Source organism: Sphaerodactylus townsendi, linkage group LG06 (assembly GCF_021028975.2).
Source record: "Sphaerodactylus townsendi isolate TG3544 linkage group LG06, MPM_Stown_v2.3, whole genome shotgun sequence".
In the NCBI taxonomy this organism is placed as follows: domain Eukaryota; kingdom Metazoa; phylum Chordata; class Lepidosauria; order Squamata; family Sphaerodactylidae; genus Sphaerodactylus; species Sphaerodactylus townsendi.
In genome coordinates, this window is record NC_059430.1 from 25,349,655 (window position 1) to 25,363,506 (window position 13,852).

The following is a 13,852-nucleotide window of genomic DNA, read 5'->3' on the forward strand; positions in this document are numbered from 1 at the left end:
ACTGTTGGAGTGCTCTTCTGAAATGAGCAGCAGGTGGAAGAAACTGGCCCAGGCCCCGCGCCTCAAGGAAGGCCAGGCTAGAAGTGTTGGGGGCTGTTCTCCCCCCACCCATGACTGAATGTGGCTGCCTGGGACATATGACTCCATATGTTCCCATGGAAGCTCCGCCTCTGCCCAGCAAGCTTCAGTCGGAGGAGCGGGGAATCAAACCACATTCTCCAGATTAGAGTCCACCGCTCTTTAACCACTACACCACACTGGCTGTGCTGGCAGCAGAGAGGGGTATTTTTTTACAATGGGAAGCAACCCATGTAATGATGGTCTTGGGTTGCAAAGAGCTTTGCGTAGCCCTGTGAGCACAGATGTATGTATTATGTGACGCTGTAAAGTTATGGGATTTGAGAGTGGACATGGAATTTGGTGTAAATTCAGTTTGCATTTATTTTCATTTAGACAAAACAACTCTCTGCTCCTGCAGGCCTGGGTGGCTGGAAAGTGTTTAAAACAGTGCTTGATGAGTTGGTAGAACTGCAATTCATTTCTGCAGTGGTGTAGGAGGTTAAGAGCTCGTGTATCTAATCTGGAGGAACCGGGTTTGATTCCCCGCTCTGCCACCTGAGCTGTGGAGGCTTTTCTGGGGAATTCAGATTAGCCCGTACACTCCCACACACGCCAGCTGGGTGACCTTGGGCTAGTCACAGCTTCTCGGAGCATTCTCAGCCCCACCTACCTCACAGGGTGTTTGTTGTGAGGGGGGAAGGGCAAGGAGATTGTAAGCCCCTTTGAGTCTCCTGCAGGAGAGAAAGGGGGATATAAATCCAAACTCTTCTTCTTCTTCTTCTAATCAGGATTGGGGTTAACTATGTGCATCTGAACTGATTTAGCAGGGATATGTGTGAGGTGGTTACAAAGAAAGCATTGCCGGTTTTTATATCCCCTACTCCTTGCAAAGAGAGGAAGTTCAGTTTGTCACATCTAAATCACCACTGAAGTCAACTTCAAAAGCAAGTGCAGAAAACAAAGAATGAAACAACAGGGCCTTTCCCAACTTGCTCAGCAAACAGCACTCACAAATCACAATTTGTCCAAAGTCCAGGTTCACACCTTTTTGGAAGTTCTGCTTTGTTGACATACTAAACTAATAAGATAATCCCACAGGGATGGATCTGACTTTCTCCTCCCCCCCCCCCCCAAGAGTGGTGAGCAGAGATGCCCTATGCTGTTTCTGGCAGCGTCTTGTCCCCCAGGAGCTGAGTTTGGGGGGTCCTTTTGGGAGGAGAGAGGTGAGAAAGAGTTGCTTTGGGGATTAAAGTCCTTTCTTTTACGTAAACATTCTGGCAGATCCAAGTCAGTGTCTGTTTTGCTATTTCTTGTGTCCAGTCTCACAAATGTTGATATTCCACTTACTATATCACTTGCATTTCATGACCTTTTGGATCCATTATTTACATCTTCCCTTTATCCCTGTGCCTGTGTGATAACCACTCACCTGGACAATATACTTCCTATGATAAAAAGGCATTCAGTCCTTAAAACTTCTGCCATAATAAACCTGTTCGTGTTTAAAATAGCATTTACAGTGTTCTTGTTTTTTTATGCTGCATAAAAGCCACATGAACACATGAATCTTCCTTCTACTGAATCTGACCTTCAGTCCGTCAACACCAGTATTGTTTGCTCAGATTGGCAGCAACTGTCCAGAATCTCAGGAAGAATAATAATTTGGATTTATACTTTGCCTTTCCTGTGAGGAGTCTCAAAGCGACTTACAAACTCCTTTCCTTCTCCTCCTCACAACAGGCACCTTGTGAGGTAGGTGGGGCGATGAGAGTTCTGTGAGAACTGTGGTTAGCCCAAAGTAAATTGGCAGGGTTCATGAGGAAAAGTGGGGAAGCAAATCCAGTTCACCAGCATACACAATTAAATCAGCAGCAGCAGCAGCACCTGGTGACAGCAGGGTCATTGAAAAAGAACACGAGAAGATCACAAAATACCGCGATTTGAAAATCAAGATATGACTATGGCACGAACCAACTGAAATGGTCCCAGGGGTAATTGGCACCTTGAGAGCCATTCTGAAAACACTATGGTAGGATGGCACTTGAAGCATCTCCAAATTGACAAAATCAACATTGGTCAGATTCAGAAGCTGCGATCCTCACGAATACTACCCTGCTGCGATCTGCACAAATACTACCCTGCTGTGTCTGCACACATACTATCTGCTGCGATCCTCGCGAATACTACCCTGCTGCGATCCTAACAAATACTACCCTGCTGCGATCTGCACAAATGCTACCCTGCTGTGATCTGCACACATACTATCTGCTGCGATCCTCACGAATACTACCCTGCTGCGATCTGCACACATACTATCTGCTGTGATCCTCACGAATACTACCCTGCTGCGATCCTAACAAATACTACCCTGCTGTGATCTGCACACATACTATCTGCTGCGATCCTCGCGAATACTACCCTCCTGCGATCCTCACAAATACTACCCTGCTGCGATCTGCACGAATACTACCCTGCTGCGATCTCCACACATACTACCCTGCTGCGATCCTCGCGAATACTACCCTGCTGCGATCTGCACAAATACTACCCTGCTGCGATCCTCACGAATACTACCCTGCTGTGATCTGCACAAATACTACCCTGCTGCGATCTGAATGAATACTATCTGCTGTGATCCTCACAAATATTACCCTGCTGCGATCTGCACAAATACTACCCTGCTGTGATCTGCACACATACTATCTGCTGCGATCCTCACGAATACTACCCTGCTGCGATCTGCACGAATACTACCCTGCTGCGATCTCCACACATACTATCTGCTGCGATCTGCACAAATACTACCCTGCTGCGATCTGCACAAATACTACCCTGCTGCGATCTGCACAAATACTACCCTGCTGTGATCTGCACACATTCTATCTGCTGCGATCCTCACGAATACTACCCTGCTGCGATCTGCACCAATACTACCCTGCTGTGATCTGCACACATACTATCTGCTGCGATCTGCACAAATACTACCCTGCTGCGATCTGCACAAATACTACCCTGCTGCAATCTGCATGAATACTACCCTGCTGCGATCTGCACAAATACTACCCTGCTGTGATCTGCACACATTCTATCTGCTGCGATCCTCGTGAATACTACCCTGCTGTGATCTGCACACATACTATCTGCTGCGATCCTCACGAATACTACCCTGCTGTGATCTGCACACATACTATCTGCTGCGATCCTCGCGAATACTACCCTGCTGTGATCTGCACACATACTATCTGCTGCGATCCTCACGAATCCTACCCTGCTGCGATCTGCACACATACTATCTGCTGCGATCCTCGTGAATACTACCCTGCTGCGATCCACACAAATCCTACCCTGCTGCGATCTGCATGAATACCGCCCAGAGCCCCTAGAGGATGGGGCGGTATAAAAGTTTAATAAATAAAATAAAAATAAAAAATAAATAAATACTATCTGCTGTGATCCTCACAAATATTACCCTGCTGCGATTCGCACAAATATTACACTGATACATTATGATGCCTAGGCCTCTGGGTGAGGCTCGAATGCCAGGCGAGCAACCAGCTAAAGAACTGGCAGCAGATATTAAACAAAATTAAATAATAACAATAACTTTATAATAAAAAGGTATATACTAGAATATATCAGTCATTAAGATGTTAATGAGCGGTTTATTTTGCTGAAACTGACTATTTAGGAGGACATAGTGGGAATCTCAAAAAATGTGCATGCTCGATGAAAACTGGGGGAATATTTTAATGTAAATAAGAATTTAAACATCTGGAGAACAGAAAAAAATTCTCTAGTGGAGCTGGTGGAAAGAAGTGTCAAAGGTCTGCAGTAGGAGATGGTGAGATGACGGCTTACTAGGCTAGAAAAATTGGAGCAAATACAGATGAGTTATTGCATAAACAATAGCATAGCAACGATCTCAGGTATGCAGAAATGGATGGAGTTTATGGGTTGATTTCAGGCACAGCAACATGAGCAAAGGACAGTGACGTAAATCTGTTGACATGTCCTGCCCATGTAAATAAGTGTTGTTGTTTCATTGTAATCAGCAACATCTGGCCCAATCTTGGATGCAGCTGACTTCAGCGTAATTATTTTATTTATTGTTCAAGTACGCGGGCTTTGTTCACTGTGGTTTTTCTCTCTGCAGGAATTGGTTATGCCTCCCAGGTGATTGTTGTGCTCCTGAATTTCTATTATATCATTGTCCTAGCATGGGCTTTGTTTTACCTCTTCAGCTCTTTCACCATAGACCTTCCCTGGGGCAGCTGTGACCATGAATGGAACACAGGTATTTTGTCTTTCTGCAGGAGATCTATTTCAGAATTTGCACTGGGAAATCCTCTGCCAACAAGAGCCGGTTTTTGCTCCTTGGAATGCAGTGCTCCTGTTTCCAGGCGGTGTGAACTTAGGGGAGAATACCTTTTCATGGACTCACTCAAAGAGAATCGAGGCCTTCCACTGTGTTTCCCTCTTAAATAGTGGAATGTGGGGCATGATCTTTTCTCTTGAGGCACTCACCCATTGCGATTTTCTGCCCCAGGACAACCACCTTTCCATTTCAGTGTTCCCTTTTTGTTGACAAGAGGGTTTCAGCAGGTGTAGCTTTTCAAGCACAGGGGCAGTGGGAACTTCATTTGTCAAAATGCCCTTTGCATTGAGAAGTTAGACACAGTGGTGGCGAACCTTTGGCACTGCAGATGTTATGGACTACAATTCCCATCAGCCCCGGCCAGCATGGATTGGCCATGCTGGCCGGGGCTGATGGGAATTGTAGTCCATAACATCTGCAGCGCCAAAGGTTTGCCACCACAGAGTTAGAGGTACCAGAGCTTTCCTTTTCATTTGCATCTGCTTGCCCTACATAGGTGCCCTGGCAGAGTGAGAAAGTTGGCAAATCTAATTTTTCATGAGCCAGAGATTGCCAGAGATTTGCATGTAATGAAGCAACTTTTGTATTCTAACTAGCAATAAAGCCCATTGTGCAAAAAAATACAACAAGCTCTAGAAAACTGTGAGTTGTTGCCAATACGCCCTGCATGTGCTTGCATCATTGCAGCCTACCCCCTCCACTCATGCGCCTACTTAGCTCTTTAAAAAGTGAATCATCGCCAGTATCCCTTGCCTTTTATACAGATATAGATATTCAGATCTTAATTGATTACACATTTAAATCCACAGAGAAAGAAAAAGTCTTAATTCTGGGGACTCCCTGAGTTAATTGCTGACTGAACCTCTCCATACTTGAGGGCAGAAGGTTGACATTTTCATGCTTCCCTGTTTTAGCTTGAGCAGCAAGAAATTCAAGGGAAAAAATGTAACAGCATAGTATTAAGATGCTGAAGTAAAGAGGAAAAAACATGCCAGAGCCCCGTAGTACTGAACTTCAAGGACACTTTGTGGGATGGGAAAAATCAAGGAGGAAACTGGCACTTCTTGGAACCATCCCTGCTTCTCTGAACTAGCCAGATTTCCTCTGCTGTATGGTGAGCAGAAATGATATGCACATTGCAGCTATTTCCTGCAGCTATGCAGCTGTTAAAGGCACCAGAGTCCTACCAAGAAAGTTGGCAATCCTGCCTGCTCTGTGCCTTGAGAAGAGATAGCTTTCCATTAAAGCAGTCTAAAAGTAAAAAATAAAAATGAGAGAGACAGAGAGCGCATGCCTTTTTATAGTAATTGTTTGGCACGCTCTGGCAATAAAACAAACCAATTTAATACTGCATGCATTGAAAGTTTCCTCTTACGCTCTCTTGCAACTTATGGGATGTTTCTTCTCTGGCGGTGGTGAGATAAGGGCATCCAGGTCAGTGGTAGGATTCAAATCATTTAACAACTGGATCCGAATGGACTCAGTGGTAGATTATAACCAGTTCTTTGAACAAGACAAAAAAATTAGCTACCAGTACTACTGAATAGGTGCGAATAGGCTGAATCCCACCACTGATCCAAGTCCTGCAATTGAGAGGTTGCGCTGGGGCTTTGTTAGGGTTTTATCACACCCATCCCTCTAAAGATTCCAGGTTGGCATACACCCCCCCCCCTTTATTCTTCCAATAACTCTGTGCAGTTGGTTATACTGCTCCAAGTCACTCACGGAGCTTCGTGGCAGACTGAGAATTATAACTTGAGTGTCCCAAACCTTGGTCTGACTCTCTAACTAGTAACTGGCTTTTATTAACCAAGACAGGCAATATCAGCCTACAGCAGGAACCCCCAGTGTGGGGCCATGGTGCCCAGTGGTACTTACTGATACCTTTCCAGGTGCCCTCCAAGTATTTTTAAATAGTGGGTGGGGCCATGCGGGGCTTTTGCCCAACAAGGCTTCAGATTGACTGTAGGATATTTGATTGGCTTGTTGCAACCCTGAAGGGTTTTCAAAGCAAGAGATGTTCAGAGGTGGTTTTCCATCGCCTGCTTCTGCGTAGTGACCCTGATGTCCATGGTGGTCTCCCATCCCATCCAAGTACTAAGCAGGGCCCTGCTTAGTTTCTGAGACCTGATGAGATTGGCCAGCCTGGGCTGTCCAGGTCAGGGCATTGCCTGAGTAAGATTTACAATAAACCATCTCAGGAATCTAAATGGTGCTGATATCCTCCAGTAAGGAACTTTTCCTACTTGGAGAAAGTTCTATCCCATTCTCCAGTCCTACTCATCAGTTTCTTTTCCAGTGGGACCTTAACTAGACCCCATGGTGGTTCTGTTTTCCTGAGCATCCTGCACGATTTTGTAGTTTTATTGTCTTCATTTGGGAAGTGGATTGTGTTTCATGAATGTATCTTACAATCATACCTACTCACATTCCCTTCACTTGGTCCTGTTCTACAGAGAACTGCATGGAATTCCAGAAGACAAACTCCTCGCTCAATGTGACAGCTGAAAATGCCACCTCTCCAGTCATTGAATTCTGGGAGTAAGTGAAGGGCTCCTCCCCTCCCCCCTTCTACTTCCCTCTTGGGAGCAAAGATTCCCTGAGCCCACAAGGATAGTTCTTCTACTGGACATACAAAGTCTGTGGATCTCAATCACTGCAAATCTTAGATAATCAAACAAGAAGAATGGAATACGGTGATCTGTCTCTTAGATCTGATGAAATCTGTTAAGTTTTTGCTAAAACTGGTGGTCTTTGCTTTCTTCTTCTAGGACAACTGTATTTATGCTGCCAATTCACCAAAACTTTACACACATTTCAGTGTATACTTCTCTGGGCAACCAACTTCCTGATGGAGCTTGAAGTTGTCCTGGTAGTTAAATGATCCCCAGATTTTAGAGATCAGCCATCTTGGAACCAATGACAGGTTTGGAGGGTGGATTCTTTGGTGTACCTTAAAGATCACATCTCCCTTGAACTCCTGCCTCCCCCCCCCCCAAACTCTACCTTCCCTTTTCCATTGCCTCCAAATCTCCCAGAATTTCCCAAGCTGGAGTTAGCAGCCTCACTACTTCATCTGCCACAGATGCACTCAAATAAAAATAATATTAGTATCTCATTCATAGGTCCCGAAAGCTCTCTGAAATGATGCCTTATCATGAAATTAAGTAAAATATATTGAATTACCACACTTTCAAAATATCCTTCCTTCAACAGCAAATGCAGAAAAAGTAAACAGGAAATTGTCTTCCTGCATCATCCCCACCTCCACTGAAGGAACGGATGGATGCCTGTGCAGTGATTTAAAGAAAGTTCCCCCAATTCAGGCACAGTGGCCACGTGTGGCTTGCATCTTGCTTTTTTTCACTTTGATCTGTGCATTTGTATGAATTCCCAAACTGGAATCCTCCCTGGAAACCAAAGAAGGACTCAAGGGCAATTTCCCCACTGAGAAATTAAAGCTGGATACAACCAGGTTTCAAAAGAAACGGCGCCTTTTCATTGCGGTTTCACCTTCCACACTGCAGTGTGTGTGTGTGTTGAGGACATTAATGTCTATCGTGGTTTCAAACAGTGCAGCACTCCTCATGATCGCATGATCGAACACCCAATCTGTTCAGCGGCTCTTTCTTCCTCGTCCTGATTGGCTGTTGTGCTGTGTTGGGGCGAGAATTTTTTTTAAAACTTTTTTTGGCGCAGTTACACATGCGTAGATAGAACGGTAGATGTTTTTCGCGCTAAGCTATGTTGATGCGTGGCTTCGGCACTCTTTACCCACGCAGCTGTGCTGGCACGAAAGTCAAATTTTAGTTTACACTTGGCACGGAAATCATGTTCCACGCAGCCACGTTTCAACGTAGCCTCCGCCAGCACAAAACAAAAAAAGGGCACAGCCAACTGCACTCTGATTGGCTGGAAGGCTCCACATCACTCCCAACAGCGGGAAAACAAACCTACGTTCAACCCCTGATCCTCTCCACTGATCCGGCTTCAGCTCGTGTTTTTAAAAAGGGGGCACTTTCATGCAGGTTCTTAAAAAACACGTGATAAGGGGGAAAGGGAGCGCCAGAACTGGGGTGAATCTGTGTTCAGCAGTTAAGCAGTGGGGAGTTCTTGCTGAAACCTGGATATTTTGTGTGAGTATCACGCGATTAATTGACTGTGGGGAATTGACCCAGGAGGTGGTAACCAGCAGAGGGCTGAAACCAAAAATGTTGCCTCCCATTAGCTTCGTGTTCTGTTGCAAACTATTGCACAATGAGCTGTGACAAACACACACTTTGCCCAGCAGGCATCATTTCAGAAGCAGTGCATATGTGGTCTTTCTCATCTTGTCAGATCTTGTTTCTACACATCTGTACAAACTTTGCATTTCAACATCAATGTGTCCATGTACATCAGCAGCTTGGGGAGAAAGATCTTCCCGAGCCTTTCTTTTAGCTTCTTCTCTATCTACAAATTCCATTTCATTGTTGTGTCCTCAGAACTTCTTTCGTCTTTGTGCCCTCCCTTCCATCCCCACTGCAGCATTTTCTTCTTTGGTGTGCTCTCCTGTCTTGTTTTCTTTACTTCATCATTTTCTTCTTCTATTGGTCATCCTCCGTATTGGAGCATCAGTTGGTTTGCTTTCTTTTCCTCTTGCTGCATAGATGATCGTGTGTGTGTTTATTTTTCAGGCAATTCAGAGTGGTATATAAAGTTTTAAAACACACAAAAATTAGCAGCACTGGTTGGGGTAGGTCAGGATCTAAATTCAAATAAAGTAAACACCCATGAATGCTTTTGTTGATGTGACATGCATGCCTGATCCAGGGCAGGTACAGGCACTCCCCGAGGTGGGGCAGCTGCTGGGCCCAGAGCTTCAGGTGGGTCCCACTGCCACTGACTCCACTGCCTGCCCTTCCCAAACCCACTTACCTGTGAGTGCTTTGCCGCCACTATTCCTGGCTGTGAATGCTGCCCAGCTTTGGCTTCTAGGACACTCTCAGATGCATGAACTGTTCAGAACAGTTGGAGAAAGGGAATGCAGAATGTGTGAGTATGGGCAGTGGGGGGGTGGTACTAGAATGAAGGGAGTCACCAGTGGGGGGCTGGGACACAATGCACCCAGCCCCCCCCAACTTGGAACCAACCATGGTTGTCATTCTTTAAGGAGTTCAGGGGTGGTATTTTGCCCTCTTCACCATTCTGTGAGGTAGGCTAGGCAAAGGTTGTGAGGGGACTGAGTAGGGATTTTCATCCAAGGCCTCAGTGTGGGGTTGCCAGATCCCCCTGGCCACTGGCAGAGTGTGTGGGGGTAAGATTGTCTGCTATAGGTTGGGAAACTCCTGGAGATTTTTTTTGGGGGGGGGAGCCAGGGGGACGGGGGCCTCAGAGGGATACAATGTCATAGAGTCCATCCTTCAAAGCATCCATTTTCTGTAGGGGAACTCATGTTTGTAGTCTGGAGATGAGTTGAACTTCCAGGTAATTTTTGACAAATGTCAAAACCCAAAAGTCAATGGAATAAAGCCAGCCTTTTCATTCTGACCCACGAGTCTCTCAGGGCTTTACCCTCATTCCTTGGAGTGAAAGTATTAAATTTCATATCAATACTGCCTCTCTCAGGGGGGTTCAAAGTAGAAGATCAGAGGTACCACTTTAGGCACTTTCTTACCAATACTTCATTTCAACCCGTACCTGCTTGTCTTTCACTCCTGTTAGTTGTTCAGCTTGTTTCCCTTAAAACGGGGCTAAACCCCTGAATCTTCAGGGCAAGTCCTGAAACCTGATAACCTTATTACGTCTGAGCCATCTTGGGAAATGGTGTGTTCTGGGAGAAGTGGCCACGGTTGGGCTTGGAAACATTTGGATCTAACAAGTGAACCTTGAGGGAATCAATCTGTCTGTCTCTTCCACAGGAGAAGAGTGTTAAAGATTTCCAGTGGGATTGAACACATGGGGGGTGTGCGTTGGGAGCTGGCTCTCTGCCTCCTGCTCGCCTGGATCATCTGCTACTTCTGTATATGGAAAGGTGTCAAGTCTACGGGCAAGGTAAGTGTCTCCCTCCTGCCTTCATTCACAATCTAGACCAGGGGTCTGCAACCTGCGGCTCTCCAGATGTTCATGGACTACAATTCCCATCAGCCCCTGCCAGCCCCTTTCCTTCTCCTCCAAATTATAGTCTGTCTTTTGTGGTTAGCATCAAGATAAAGAAAATGTTATAACGTTCACAAAGTTTATCCTACATTGTTCTCCTCTCTCAATTTTATCCACAGTGGCCCAAAATGCATAACTAAGTGGCAGTTTGAACCTGGTCAGTGGAGTAGCACCAAGGGAAAGAGGGGGCTAATGCACTAGGTGTGCGCCGGTGCGGGTGTGTGTGTGGCAGGAGCGCAGGGCTCATGTGTTCCCTGGTCGCAGTTCCCCCTCGCTCTGGCCCTGAACCTAGTTCACCCCAATTCTAACCCATTACTCAAATCCGGTGGTTCTCAACCTTTTGTATTTAACATCCCATCAATCACATTATCTAAGAACCTGAGGATGGAAACAAAAGTCCACTTTTGTATGTGTATGTTTATGGGCATTCTGTTGTGGCATTTATCATTTACAATAAGTTTTAAGGATCTGCAGAGTCTTCCTTGGAAGGCTTTCTTCTGAGTATTGACCCTTTTTAGCTTCCAAAATATGATGAGATCCCGCTATACCAGGGGTCTACAACCCTGCGGCTCTCCAGATGTTCATGAACTACAATTCCCACCATTCATGAACTACAATTCCCATGGCCAATTGGCCATGGTGGCAGGGGCTAATGGGAATTGTAGTCCATGAACATCTGGAGAGCTGCAGGTTGCAGATCCCTGAGCTATATCATGTCACCTGGTCAAGGTAATAATCAAGCACCTAATGCTAAGATGCCTACAGCTTCTGTACACAGGCCCAGTCCCCACACAAAACCCTTTTGCCATATGAACCTCAGAGAATGGAGTGCTCAAGTGAAAGAGAGCAGAGTGAATGGAGGGGGGGATATTACCTATATTTTCCTATCCAGTCATGTTGGCTAGCATGGGTTTGTGAACACTCAGATATCTAATGATCCAAGCAGAACCTGGACCTACTCGCTCAGAGGTTTGGAGAAGGGATTGTTTGCTGAAAATGCAAGCTAGACTCTTGGTATGTGCATTCATGGCCCAAACTGAGCACAGGTTGGAATACTGAAAAGAAAGCTCTTGTTTTAGAATCCAGAGGACAAAAGGGACAAAAGTTCTTTTCTCACCCCAGACTGGGAGAGAGGCGGGGAAGTGCAAGTCAAGCCAGAAGTGAGTCATCAGATTGGGCCAGGTGGAGGCTTTGAGGTAAAGAGAAGACAAGCCAGGAGGATTTACAGATAAGAAGAATCAGAGAAGGATAATCTAGAGATAACTGAGCTGTCAACTCAGGGAGTAAAATCAGGAGTTCTTTTATTCTGCAAAACTAAGGTGAAACGTTTGAACCCAATGGCACCTCAAATAGATCTTCCATGCTTAGAAGAACGGTTGTGGAGCTGGTAGTACTTGTTCAGATTATTTGCAGAGGTCTGCAACCTGTGGCTCTCCAGATGTCCATGGACTACAAATCTCATCAGCCCCTGCCAGTATGGCCAATTGGCCATGCTGGCGAGGGCTGATGGGAATTGTAGTCCATGAACATCTGGAGAGCCGCAGGTTGCAGACCCCAGAGGACCTCCCGGGCAATGGCGTCCTGGGGCTGCTTGAGTTGGGTAGACCAGGGAAGTAGAAGGGAATGTAAACAAAATTGAGAGTCAAAGCAACAATGTCAATACAGGAGATAGATTTGTTGGTCTGCCGGAGAAGAGTACAATTCTGGTCTGGCATCATCTTAACGACCAACAAGATTTCCCAGGCATAATCTTTCAAGAGTCAAAGCTCTCTACATCAGAGAGCAACCTAAGGGATATCTGGAAAAGGGAGTTTTAACTCTTGGAAGATTATGCCTGGGAAATCTTGTTTAAGGTGCTGCAGGATTGGAATCTTGCTCCAATGTCAGAACTAGACAATTTCAAATGTGCACATATGTAAGTAACTGAATGTTAGGTTGAACATTCTCCTACTGGGGTGGAACACTGTTGGCAGACATCATATAGAGATCTCTAGGATGTCTTACAAGGCTCTGTGTCTTTAGCAGCTATGCTGCAAATAGAAATTCAACAGGGAAAGTTCATCTCCCTTTGGCGTTAGAATAATGGCAGGTGCAACCGTTGAATTCTGGCGTATTGTGCAGCTGTAAAAGGCAAAAGGTTCTAGCAGAAAAAAAAGGTGGTAACTCTCAAGCATCTTTCAAAAGGGTTGCTTCTGTATGTGTTTTTGCGCTGCTGTCAGGCCAGCTGTCATGTGGATCTTATACAGCATGGTTGAACATTGTTCTGTAACTGACACCAAACCAATCTGTGTAAAGTTGTCACTGCAGATGTAATCTTATGCTATCTGGATACAAATCAGCAGCAAATGCTTGCAGTGCATCTACAATGAGGTTGCTGCTCGGTGACTTTGAAGCCCGTCTTATATTTTTCTTCATTCTGCTGGGGTCTGTAGGTATGTAAATATGTTGTTTTGCTGCTTGGATAGAATGTTTCTTAAATCTGTCTCAAAGGTCTGCAGTTTTCGCACATGGAACATCTTCTGAGCTCCCTGAACTTTTGGACTGTCATGCTCCGTATCCTGGAAAATTGTTTCAGTAATAATAAGCTGGAGAGCCAATGTGGCATAGTTATTAAAGTGTCGGACAAGGACCTGGAAAACCCCTGGTTCAAATCTCCACTCACACTATGTAAGCTTGATGGGTGACCTTGGGCAAGTCATACACTCTCAGCCCTGATCTTGGCTAGTATTTGCATGGGAGACCTTCAAGGAACACCAGGGCTGTGATCTGGAGATAGCCGATGGCAAACCACTTCTGAACGTCTCTTACCTTGAAAACCCTACGGAAATGCCATAAGTCAGCTGAAACTGGAAGACAAACCATCAGTCAGTAAACTGAACTAAAGGTTTGGGTTCTGGTTTCGAAATGTGTAGGAACACATTAGAATCCTCTCTGCAAGCACATGTGGAGTTTGACACGTTACATAATCCTGTGAAGGCTGTTGTTGTTGTAATGCTTTGCAATTTTTTCTGCCCGCCCAAAGAAGACGTTGTGGTCACAGACATTTCAGCAGATGACAGCAGATGGAAAAATGCCCACGCTGGATTTCTTCCAAACCCGTAATTGCCCGTTGTGTACGACAACCCCCAGGCTTCTAACCACTGTGGTATGCTCAAAAGTGGTATGCTCAAAAAGCAGTATGCCAGTGGTATGCCAGACCTTGTGCATGGTGAATAAGGAGTGGCAGGTTACCCATCTTGGCCTTACCAGCACCTAATTCCATCTGCAGAGGTCTAGCTC

The 13,852-nt window shown here is 45.5% G+C and overlaps 2 protein-coding genes across 4 annotated transcripts in view; one reads left to right on the plus strand and one right to left on the minus strand.

The window, feature by feature from the left end:
• The window catches only part of B4GALNT3 (beta-1,4-N-acetyl-galactosaminyltransferase 3), a 403,403-nt gene that overhangs the window by 233,239 nt on the left and 156,312 nt on the right, over positions 1 to 13,852 (minus strand). The window lies entirely within an intron of this gene.
• Positions 1 to 13,852, plus strand: part of LOC125434730 (sodium- and chloride-dependent GABA transporter 2-like) — a 193,534-nt gene that overhangs the window by 29,374 nt on the left and 150,308 nt on the right. The window contains exons 4-6 of one of the 3 annotated variants that reach the window (XM_048500344.1): positions 4,214 to 4,354; positions 6,892 to 6,976; positions 10,336 to 10,468. The exons of the other annotated variants lie outside the window; for them this stretch is intronic. Coding sequence (XP_048356301.1) covers positions 4,214 to 4,354; positions 6,892 to 6,976; positions 10,336 to 10,468 — 359 coding nt within the window. The remainder of the gene's footprint in view (positions 1 to 4,213; positions 4,355 to 6,891; positions 6,977 to 10,335; positions 10,469 to 13,852) is intronic. 3 annotated transcript variants of the gene reach the window in all.